Source organism: Zootoca vivipara, chromosome 17 (assembly GCF_963506605.1).
Source record: "Zootoca vivipara chromosome 17, rZooViv1.1, whole genome shotgun sequence".
NCBI lineage: Eukaryota > Metazoa > Chordata > Lepidosauria > Squamata > Lacertidae > Zootoca > Zootoca vivipara.
The window spans coordinates 4,207,479-4,219,565 of NC_083292.1; the positions used below are offsets into that span (position 1 = coordinate 4,207,479).

The following is a 12,087-nucleotide window of genomic DNA, read 5'->3' on the forward strand; positions in this document are numbered from 1 at the left end:
CTCACTCCCATGGTTAGGTTGACTCTGCCTAGCCTCAGAGGAGGGGAGGAAGTCACATCTATAGGAGTAAGCCTCCATGTAGGCTTGACAATATGGTAGCCAGGCCCAGATTTGCTCTCCTGCTCCTGTTGACAAATACCTGCTGTGTGCCACCCTTACTGCAATATAGCCACCTGTCTTTTAGGGATAAATGCTGATTTTTACAATCTGTGATCACAACCATAGCGTTTTGATTAGCTGTTGTGGCATCTGCTTCTGCATAACCTTTTCAGTTACCTTTTCAGAGTGTGTTCAATGCTTTAATGTATGACACATTCTCTCAGCTTGGCCAACAGAAAACAGCTTGGGGGCCACTGCCAGTATTGTTATCAGCCACTCTAGCAATGTCTTCACTGAAATCAAGGCACAGGATTTGCCGCACATCACCCCACTATGTTAAGGAGCACACATCCACAGTCTCAGGCTGTACATTTTCAGAACTCCTGGTGAAGCCATCTCCAAATCCCTCTGCCTGCACCAATTCAGGCTCTCTGTTGCACATGGGGCAAAGATGATTCCGGACAAAGGACGATCGCATCCAGATAATCAGGTTCCAGCGCTCCCCAGAGGCGATAGGCAGCGCCCCGTGAATTTGTCCTCCCCGGTGGAACAAGCCATATAAGGGGACATGTTCAACTTCGATGTACTTTGGCACCGGGTTGGTGTCCTTGAAAAGGAACAAGAAAGATCACCATGTTATTATTATTTAGAATCATAGAACTGAAGAGTTGGGACTCTGAGGGTCATCTACTCCAACCCCTGCAATGCAGGAATCGCAAATAAAGCATTATAACAGATGGCCATCTAACCTCTGCTTGGAACCCACCACCTTCCAAGGGAGTCCATTCCACTGTCAAACAGCTCCAGTTGCAACATTCACACTTTTATAAATCAGGTGATCAATGCAGCATATTTAGTACTGTACTTGGGGAACTGTCTGACTGAGCTTATTATAACCCTTTCATGTTTTTCAGTTGGCTGAAGTCCAGCCATTCTCCCCTTCAAGACAATCCAGACCAGCAGTAGTCTCCTTAACACCACATACATACAAGTAGTAGTAGAAGTAGCTGAATTTTTATTACCTGCCCTTCACCCAAAGGTCCCAGGGCAAGTTACAGCAATGAAGGCACAATATTGCAAACAGTTTAAAACAGCTTTAAATTACAAAAATGCACATTTCGGGTGTCAAACGCCAGGGGGGTAAAGAGGTGCATCTTCAGAACTTCCTGAATGCTTTATAATGAAGGCACAGTGCTTCTCTGCGGAGGGAGTTTCACAGGTTAAAAGAGTTCAAGAGAAGCAGAGAAGGGTGTGCTGGATACTGACCCCCCCATGCTGCTTCCGTTGGAAAAGGGGCGTGGTTTAAGCAGCCCCGCCCCTTCCCATTGTGCCCCACCCCTTTCCCTGCAAGGGTCCAGGTGAGTGCAAAACACCTTGGGGTGCAGCAAGCTTGGGGGGTGGGGTGGCTGGAGGAGGATGCAATTCCAGTGGGATGATGCCAAGTGGAGATAGCAGGCAGAAAAGCTGCTGGGCAGAGAGGCATCCCCCCCCCCAAAAAAATGAAGGGAGGTGGGTGTGCAGCTGAGCCCCCCCCCCATTTCGAGTATTCTGGATAGCAATATGGATACTATAAACACATGCAGAAATACAAACGTTTCCTAAATTTCAGCAGAGTTTCCTGCATTCCAGGGGGTTGGACAATCTATTTCTTAATAGGTTCGATTGGGTTTGGTGCTTTCTCTCTGCATGTCATTCCTTGAACAGTTTCCTGTGCAAAGATAAGGCTTGCTTTCATTTTTTGGATTTTACCCCAGGAAATAAACTGCCACAGGGGCCAGATTAAACCGACCGGTGGGGTAAAATCCTTAAAAAACCTCAACAACTTCAATCCTTAAAAAAAGGTTAACAACTTTGGTTGTACGTTTGGTCGGCCCTCACGACCCTTCACTTCATCAAATCTGGCCCTCTTGAAAGAAGTTTGGACACCACTGACTTAGGGGCTGCCACAGAGAGGGCTCTCTTCCAGGCCACTGCCTGTTAGCAGCTACCTCTGCGACTCATGATGGTCCAGTAAAATGAGACTGCTTTGGATAAATGCATATTGGACAAATAGAAGGATTCCTTCACACGGCACATCTTTTGACATTAGAAACTCACCGCTGCAAGCTGTGGATATGGCAGATGGCTTAAGTGTTTTTGAAAAGACCTGGTTATCCCAAAGTTCATCAGCCCCAGGGATGGTCAGGGATGAATGAATTCAGCAACATCCAGAGGGCCACACATTCCTCGCCATTGGATTAAATGGAACCTTAGACCAAAGTCTACTGAGTTCTGCATTACTTATTCAATAGGGACCAAGCAGGGCAGGCGGGGGAGGCAGCAGGCTTTCTCTGTTGTTTCACCCCAGCAGCCAATAAGCAGAGTTATTATACTGCCGCTATACAGGGAAGTTCCATGTAACTATCATGGGTCTGTGCATAGCCAACATGGTGCAATCTGGGTATTCTTGGAATCGACCTCCCATCCAACTCCCAGGCAGTTATCAGGGATTATGAGAGTTGGGGTCCAACACACTGGTTTACCCCCCATCTTTTCTGTTTCAAGTCATCAACACATCTTGTGGCCGTGAACTGCATATGTTTCTTACAAATTCTGTAAAATAATAGGCATAATAAAAGTGAAAGTGAGCCATTAAAAGAAGAGGCACCTTTCTGAATTCAGCGAAATAGAGGTTGCCCTCGGTGAACTCTTTCCCCAGGGAAATGTTGAGAGTCACTTCCGCATTGTCGTAGTGGGAACTCAAATCCAGGTCTTCCTGCAAAGCGTATTTCACCACAAAGGCCTTATGGCTGTCCAAACAGCCTCCCCCACAGTCCGGGTAAAGCAAAGCTGTGAGGGGCTGTAGGTATTTTTCACGCAGAGAGGTGATGAAAGTTTCATCCAACCCAAGTTCGTTTAAGAGAACCTGCAGTGGGTGGTATATGAACATGCAAGAGAAAGAGTTAAAGGGAAACCAAACAGAATGCAAAATGAATATTTTTTAGCAGAAGGGTCAGGGCATTTTGCAGTGGTCAAGTTCTTGCGATGGCTAACAACTGTCCTCCATTTTCTAACATGCTGCATTCTCTCAATTTGGATAGTAAAGATTTGCTTCCTTGCCCAGTTAGGACATTAAGATCAACAAATCATAGAATCGTAGAATTGGAAGGAACCACAAGGGGCATCTAATCCAACCCTCTGCAATGCAGGAATAGTTTGCCCAGCATGGGGTTTGAACCCACAACCCTAAGATTAAGGGTCTCATGCTCTACTGATTTAACTATCCCAGCAGAGGAATAGAACCTGGTTCCACTGCCTTTTTAAATGTGTTGTGGGAGGGGGGATTATTGGCCTGTTTTTGTTCTTATTTTTATTATGTGTTTGTGTCTTTTATATTGCAGTTGTGAACCGCCCTGAGATCTATGGCTGAAGAGCAGTGTACAATTTTAATAAATAATAATATAATGGTAATAATATATAATTATAATATGGGGTGAGTCTAGGTAAGCATAATAATAACCTTAGCACTTTGTTTTTTTGTTTTTAGTTAGAATGTGCAGAATGCCCAAAAAAAGAAATACATAGACAAACAAAAAGTAAAGTACAACTTACACATATAATAATTGAACCCAACCCCATGACAACCCATCACCTCCTCCCCAACTTCCCTTCACCCCATCTTGACTTCCGTATATGTTAGATTGGATGGTATACATTGCAATCTTTTAAGGTATTACCTTTTATTTTGGTTCTAACATGTTTTATTAATTATTTTTGTTTCACTTTACTCTTTTAATCTAACTAAGCATATCAGCATGTTCTTTTTGGGACAGTGTTTATCCATATATTCTTCAAAACATTGCAATTCTTGTCTCTAAGTTTTTGACGTAAGCAGTTAGCTTTGCCATTTTCATGAATTCACTTAGTTTGTATAGCCACAGGTAGGTTAGCTGTGTTGGTCTGGTGTAGTCGAAACAAAATAAAAAAAAATCCTTCCAGTAGCACCTTAGAGACCAACTAAGTTTGTCATTGGTATATTATATTATATTATATTATAATTATAATTATAATTATAATTATAATTATACTGGTATATAATTGTCATTGTATAGCCAGTAGGCTTTTGAAGGTATTGTCTTGCTCTTCCATATACTGGCAAATACAATCCTGGCAGCTGCTGTGGCATATAAGAAAATTTCTTTCTTATTTAGCAGAATATCCGTCCCCATCAGACCTAGTAGATATGCCTCTGGTTTCTTTTGTAAATAAACTTTTAGCACTTTAAAAAGTGCTAAAGTTCTTCATGAATCATACCCCACTGGAAGGACAGATCGTGAAGCTGAGGCTCCAATACTTTGGCCACTTCATGAGAAGAGAAGAATGCTTGGAAAAGACCCTGATGTTGGGAAAGATTGAGGGCGCTAGGAGAAGGGGACGACAGAGGACGAGATGCCTGGACAGTGTTCTTGAAGCTACGAACATGAGTTTGACCAAACTGTGGGAGGCAGTGGAAGACAGGAGTGCCTGGCGTGCTCTGGTCCATGGGGTCACGAAGAGTCGGACATGACTAAACGACAACATGCCTTAGATTTTTCGCAAGTCCACCAGGCATGAAACAAGGTTCCTTCTTCTCACCTAGCTCAAACTACTTGATTATACAGGGATCTATACTATAAGACTGTAACTGCTATTAACCCCATTACTACAGAGGGGGGGGATTCTCAAGAGAAAGTAACTTGTCTAACAGTACAATCCTAAATAGTGACTCTTACCCCATAATTATTCATAGAGTTGGGCCTCCCTTTGGGTAGCTCAGATTGTTCAAAGTTCTCTAGCTCCTCAATGAAAGCTTGACAGAATTCCTTGGCAAACACTGGCAGTCGGTAGATTCTCTTATCTGTTGTGGGGAAGATGGAAAATAAAATCGGAAGAAGATAGAACATAGCCACTTGCTTAATCACCTGTAGTGGAAGAGAATCTCCTTCTAGCGACCAGAATGGGAAAGGTGGTGGTAGGGGTTTTGTAAGTGCAAAGAAAAGCTGGTTCTCTGTTCTTCTTTAATGGGTAGGGGCCTGAGCTCAGTGGCAGAGACCATGTTTTGCATGCAGAAGGACCCAGGTCCAAATCCTGACATCTCTGGTTAAAACCAGTGCTTTTTTCTGAGAGTACTCAAGGCACCAGCACCATTTTTCTAGAAGAAAACCACTGGTTAAAAGTGTAGCACTGATTGTAACAACTTCATGGTGGATACCAGCAGCATTTTTCCTAGATGAAAAACACTGGTTAAAATTATTATAATTAGAAAGTCTGGGGAAGACTTTGCCCAGGACTGTGTAGAGCCTTTGCCAGTCAAAACAGAGTGCGCTGGACTAGATCATCTATGTTAAGAAGAGCAGAGCATAAGAAGAAGAGCTCCGCTGGAGCCCATCTAATTGAGCATTCTGTTCTCACAGTGGACAAGCAAATGTATGGGAAGCTGAATGCAACAGTAATCTCCAGCAACTGGCACTCAGAGATATGCTACCCCCAACTGTGGAGACAGACCATGTTGGTATTTGCAACATTTTCAGAATCGGAACCTTCTGAAGTAAAAACCATTAAAATAAAATCTCCTGCATCTTTTGAAACCAAAACCAAAGAGGCCACTTAGACAACATGGGTCATGCAGTCATTTCCTTTGCAGATTTCCCTTCTATGCGACTGTAACAGTGGCTCTGTAGAATCTCTACACCACATACTTTTTGGTTGCCCAGTTCATTCGGCTGCTCGGTTCAGATTTCTGTATCCACTTTTATCGAGAATTGCTGATGAGACGCAGGAAACCAAATTAATTTATTTATTGAATGATGAGGAACCGAGCAGATCCCTTACGGTCGCTAGATTCCTGATTAATGTCTTATTTCATAAAAAGAGAAGCGGATCACTGCACGATTTTTGATAGTCCAATTAAAACTAATAATTACTGAGAGGAATTAAAACTACGCTGTAAATTAAAATTATCTGATAGATCTAAACCAAGTTTTAGATAGATTATTTTATTCAATATATGGAGTACTTTTATTGATCTCAATTGATTATTAATGGTTGTTAAACTGGTATTGCCTAAATTGTAAAATTTGTATTGCTTTGGCTGTTTTATGTTGAATTGCTGTTTTGATATGGGCCAATGGCCGCAATAAATTTACTACATTTCCTTTTGCAGAGTAGGAAACGGCCTTTTAAAAGCCAGTACCTTCTGGGCATATTTTTAAACATGAAGGTAATATGTATACCACTAATTCCCTCCAAGAATACATAATGTGCATATGCTGAACCTATATTTTAAAAATAATTAATATGGGCAACACATATTTCTGATAAATTAGCCCAGTCTCCCCACCTGATATAGATTCCACACGGTCCAAGAGGCCTTGAAGATCAGCACCTTTGGATGCGCAGTATCTGACTGTTTCTAAAAATTCTGGTGCAAGAAATGATTCCTAGCATTGGAAGAGGAGAGGAGGGTGGGAAAAAAATTATTTTCACACACACACAAGCTACTTCTATTTAACCTGTTTTTAATGTGCTTCAACTTTAAGTTTGTTCTTGGACAGAGTGAAAAATGGCAACTGGCGCAGAATTAACTATGAGGGGTTTGCAAAGGTGTGCACCTCTCTTTACATGACACTCTACCCGCCCAGGACAAATTTCCAAAAGGGGGAGCAAGTTCCATGGAGGGCTGAGTAAGATTAGCACTGTGTGCCTTGTAGAAGAATTGCTTTTGGACAACTCTCGTGGCAGAGAGGTATTTTTCTTATTTGTGCTGCTAAAAGTACAGGCAGAGTCTTGTCAACCCCCCAGTGAGGAAGCCCCTTCCCAGAGGAATGTTGTCAGCTGATAATGGGCTGCTACTCAGCAACTATTTCTAATGAACAATTCTGAACTGTTGTGTTTCTACTGAACTGCACTGGTTTTTTTTCTTTGCTGAACTGTTTTGGTTTTGCTTTGCTGATATATTAGCCTTAGTGTGATTTTTCCCCCCTCAAAGTTTTGTTGTCATTTTAAGCTGGATTGAGAATAAACCTTGCTACTGAAAAAGCAGCATACAAATATTAAATCAAAATTTACCCCTCTCCATTAACTGTGCCCCATTAACCACAGTATATCAGCACCAACATTAGCCAGTGTGTAGAGAGTATGCAGGTCCCATTTTATCCAGTGATAGCTTACCATCTTCAAGTCTGCACCAACTTGCAGGAGTACAGACTCCATCCTACTGCTAAACTGTTGTATGGAAATGTCACCAGAGTAGAGGCCATTTCTAAACTATCTCTAGCTATGGACTTGCATGCAAATAGAAGAAACAAGTTATTTACCTGTAAAGTATACAGTTGTGGATGCTTTGGCTTGTAGTTCTGGGAAATTATTGCTTTCCTTTCCCTAGAGCGGTGCTCTAATTCCTTTCTCCTCTGGACTTCTTTTTCAACCTAGGAAAATTCATTCTGAAGCTGAAAGGCTGTAACTCAGTGTAGAATACCTGATTTATACACAAATAGTTCTATGCTCAATGCCTAGTCGGTCAATGTAAACCAGAGGTGGGGAGTGGAACCTTTTTCAGCCCATGGACAACCTTCCTGAGACCACATATCAGTCATGGGCAGGACCAGAAGCAAAAAATTAGTGGAGAAGTCGGTGCAAATCATACAAGAAGCTGCATTCCAGCCATGCAAAAGTCAGAGGTTTACATAATATAGTATACATCTTTCCATCTATGCTAGCAAGAGGAATTATCACAGTTGAAAGAAACTCGACAGCCAGACAAAAGCACTTGAGGAGGGTGTGGAGCAGGCTAGGAGAGGGAGTATAGCACTGGGAGTGCACCAAGGGGCAGATAGAGAGGCGTAGGGTGCCAGTTTCAGCCCCCAGGCTATGGGTTCTGAACCTCTGGTGTAGACAGTAGGGAGTTAGGTGGACCAAAGGTTTGATTCAGTATCTTCACCATGTTTGGGTGGATAGGTCCAGGCTCCATATTTAAGCAACAGAAATGCCAGGGCTGTGTAATCAAATATTATTCATATATGTTTAGCCCACCTCTATGCGCTTTTATTCAGTAGCAAACCCTACGAGTTATATAGAAGTTCATCAGGTCCCTGTGTACAGGATTGCAGCCCACAGAGTGCTCTGAAACCCGGATTATGTCACTGGAATATTCTGCATATCAACGCAAAGGCTGTCTCTGGCTGTTGACATATTTACTACAAAGCCAAGCCTGAGACCATACGTAACTGTTCTTACCAACTTCCTCTGGAGAGAAGAGCTGAAAACCCGACCTGCATCACCAACTACCTGGGGCCAGAAGCAGCAGCTCTCCCCCTGCCGCCATTACACATTTGTACATAGCTGCCAAGTTTTCCCTTTTCTCGTGAGGAAGCCTATTCAGCATAAGGGAAAATCCCTTGAAAAAAGGGATAACTTGGCAGCTATGCATTTGTGTGAATTTTAAAGCCAGGCACAGTACCTCTTGGATTACTGTCTCAAATTCTTCCACGCTTCTGCAGCCTCGTTGTCTTAATACCTGTAGGATAGAGAGATGCTGAGTTTGTATGTGTGACACACATTTTTTATACATTACAGTCCCAGTCCTTCCACACCAATGATCTAGTCTAGACAAGCCTGGGACTGTCCCTGAAACTAACCCACAAGACTCACATAGGCCAGAGGCAAGACCTCTTTCTGTACCTCTCCAGTTACAGTAGGGTTTTTTGTTTTTTGTTTTAAATGGCACACCAGTCTGGATAAAATTAAAGCAACAGTAGTCTCAGATGTGTACCCCTTCTTTGCACTTAAACACTGTTGGAGAAGGCTTTGTATTCTCATTCAGAAGTAAACCCCATTCAGCTCAATAGGACTTCCTATAGGATTAAAGCCCAATTCTCCTATTTCTTTTAACCTGGAAGTAAGCCCTGTGGAGACATTTCTTTACTATGCCCATTTCAACATTGGGGGTTGCTTACTATTTATATGTATTTGCAATTGTATTTGCTTCATTCTGAGAACTTTTTTTAAAACTCTAAAACACAGTAACTGTAAGCAGCTCTGCAGTACGAATCTAAACGTGTTTACTTTTTAGTCAGGAAAAAAGTTCACTGGAATCAGAGGGATTTACTCCCTAAAAAGTGTGCGAATGGAGACTGCCCTCCTATCCCCACGTACCTGGGAGTAAGCCTCATTGGATCCAATAGGGCTTACTTCTGAGTAGACACGGTTAGTATTGCACTGTTAGAAGTCAGGTACAGTAATAAGCTTACTATCTCCCCGCCCCGGTTTTCGTTGTGTGTAGGGAACTGATTCCAATCCGGATTAACGATGGGAGAGGAGGGTGCGCGTGTATAAAGTCTCTGCTCTCCAGAAAACGTCCACTGCGCTATGTATTTACCGGTCCATAATCCCTCCGCAGCTGCTCTGGATCCCCGTGGTAGCGGAGGTGAAGCCCATACCGCGGCACGAACAGGTTGTCGGTGAAGAAGCAGGCGCAGGCTAGGAACGGCCCTGGCCTCAGCCCCATACTGCTGGGCTCCATGATTCCAGTCGGACCTCGAAGGGGAGCGGAACAAATCTCCAGGGGCAACGGGTCCGTCGGCGAAAACGCCCCGGTAGGAAACGAGAGCTCTCCGTAAGGGAGCGTCGACAAATTACACTGAGACCTACAGGGAGGAATAATGAATGAAACCTGCTACAGTACTACATCGCCCCATACTCAAGCTGCCTGTTTCCCCACAGTTGCCTATCGGGCGCTCTCAAAAGGCGCACAGGCAGCACATGGAGGCAATAGAGCCGTATGCCACAGCAGTTTTGTTCCCCACTGTGGGGTAGGCTATGCCTGCACATGGAGGTTCCGTTTCTATACTGTCATGTGGCTAGTAAGAATTTAAAAAGAGCTCTGCCAGATCAGAACTGAAGTCCACATAGCCCAGCAACTTGTCTACCTCAGTGGCTGACCCGTTGCCACTGGGAAGCCACAGTCAAGCAATAAGCCTCTTCTTTTTCTTTTGTTGCTCTCCTTGTCACTCAGAAGGACACTGCCTCTGAACATGGCTATGCTCCATATGGCTGTGGTGGCCTGTGACAGCTGAATTATCGCTTTTAAAAACCACCTAATGACCATGACCGCATATTGTGATAGTCAGTTTCACTGAGCAATGTACAAGCATGCAAACATTTAAGAGTTAGAAGCAAAAGAACATTTCCCTCCAGCCATATGCATATCTATCTCAGGGTAACATTTCAGGCATTTAGTGTAGTGTTCCAGAAATGCTTATGCCTTAAAATTTTTGTTAAAGGCACCACAAGATTCTCTCTTGTTTTTCAGCAAGGGGATTCCCTTTCCCCTTAGCCTGATCTGATCGAGGTTACCCTTTCTTTCTTTCAAATTTATTTTTTATTTTTAATTTATTTTTAATTTATTTTTAATTTGCAAACATAACAGCTAAGCAGCGGTAGCATCATCAGCCTACTTTAACAATATTTCATCAGTTATAAGCAGCCAATTTGTCCAAGCACGTATCCAGATAAGGCTGATAATTACAAGTCAGGCATTCCAATGCAGAAAGGGCAGTAAGATCTGCAGACCACTGAGTAGTGGCAACTACAAAGGCTTGCAGGCTCCACTTAGTCCGAGACTACTCTTGAGTAAGAGGTTTGAAGGGGCTGCCACTGTTTGTTATCTGTTAGGCTTTTTCTGCTGAATGCAACATGCAAAGCTTTTATCACCTGTCATGTAGGGAACAACTGTACCTGTTGGATCTCTGCCTGTTATACAGCTTTTAGAAATTCCTTCCAGTACAGTAGCATCTTAGAGACCAACTAAGTTTGCCATTGGTATGAGCTTTTGTGTGCATTGACACTTCTTCAGATGCACTGAAACAGTTAAAGGCACAGGGATGGATTGGCAACCTTATTTAAGGAGTTGAAAGTGCAGAGGGCATTTGAACATTTGGAGCAGGCAACCTTCCGTCATTTTCCTCTGTGGCAAACAATTAACTTGTTCGTTTGTTTCCTGAAGGAGTGTCTGGATCCCCGACAGCCCTGGGGGGTAAGGATCCAGGCTGAGCCCCTGGAGATGTACAGACAGGTTTACAAATATCTGTCTAAGGGAAGTTACCCCAAGCACCTCACAGCCCTACAGAAAAGGAGCCTGTGGAGGAGATACGCCATGAAGTTGGAGGTGGGATGTAGGAGGACGATGGAGGGCCATCTGTCACGGATGCTTTAGTTGAGATTCCTGTATTGCAGGGGCTGGACTAGATGACCCTCAGGATGCCTTCCAACGTTGCAATTATATGAGAAAGAGGCGCTTGAACACAGCTTCAGCATGGGCAAGGGTAGCGAGAGGCCTTGTGATACAGGACGGCGTTTTCAGACGGTCCCTTTAGCAGCGTTCTCGTTTTGCCTCGGCTTGGATGCGTTGTGTCTCCTTGAAACAAGTCCGGCTTGCTGCCTTCCCAGCTTGGGGACTGAGTCCCTGAACTACCGGTACCAGGCTGACCTGCGGCTGAGAGGAGCCCGTGGGCTCGAGCCAGGATTGAAGTGGGGCTGGTGCCCAGGACATGTCCCAGCCCCCAGCATGGACTCTGCTTTGCAAGTGGCCGAGGAGGAAGTGGTGGAATCCTGCAGCCCCACCAGCAAATTCGAGGACATCTTCCGCTTGCTGTCCGAGGGCTGCTTCCCCCATAGTTTCTGCTCCATCAAAAGGAAAAACCTGAAGCGCTACGCTCAGAAATTCATTGTGGAAGGTAACGCGGGGGTGGGGTGGGCAGAGCAGAAGACCAAAACAAAACAAAAAACCCACCACCAAGGATTTTGTTACATGCATATCCACAGCGAGGCGACTGTCACTGGGTGGCTGCTGTTTTCAAAAAGAGCTGTTTCGAGACATTTAAAATGTCCAGCTTTGCCCGAGCAGCAGGGATGACTCCTGACCAGTTTTTTATTGAAACTGAGTCTAGACTCTCCAAATCTATTCAGGTTCCC

The 12,087-nt window shown here is 43.9% G+C and overlaps 1 protein-coding gene across 1 annotated transcript; it reads right to left on the minus strand.

The window, feature by feature from the left end:
- Positions 1-417: 417 nt before the first annotated feature.
- OGFOD2 (2-oxoglutarate and iron dependent oxygenase domain containing 2) lies at positions 418-9,655 on the minus strand. The gene is made up of 7 exons (XM_035099193.2): positions 9,494-9,655; positions 8,576-8,632; positions 7,434-7,544; positions 6,458-6,557; positions 4,851-4,975; positions 2,747-3,004; positions 418-706 (listed from the first exon to the last, which is right to left on the minus strand). Exons 1-7 carry the CDS (start codon positions 9,635-9,637, stop codon positions 431-433), a joined length of 1,071 nt encoding a protein of 356 aa, XP_034955084.1. The 5' UTR covers positions 9,638-9,655; the 3' UTR covers positions 418-430.
- Between the last annotated feature and the right edge of the window lie 2,432 nt (positions 9,656-12,087).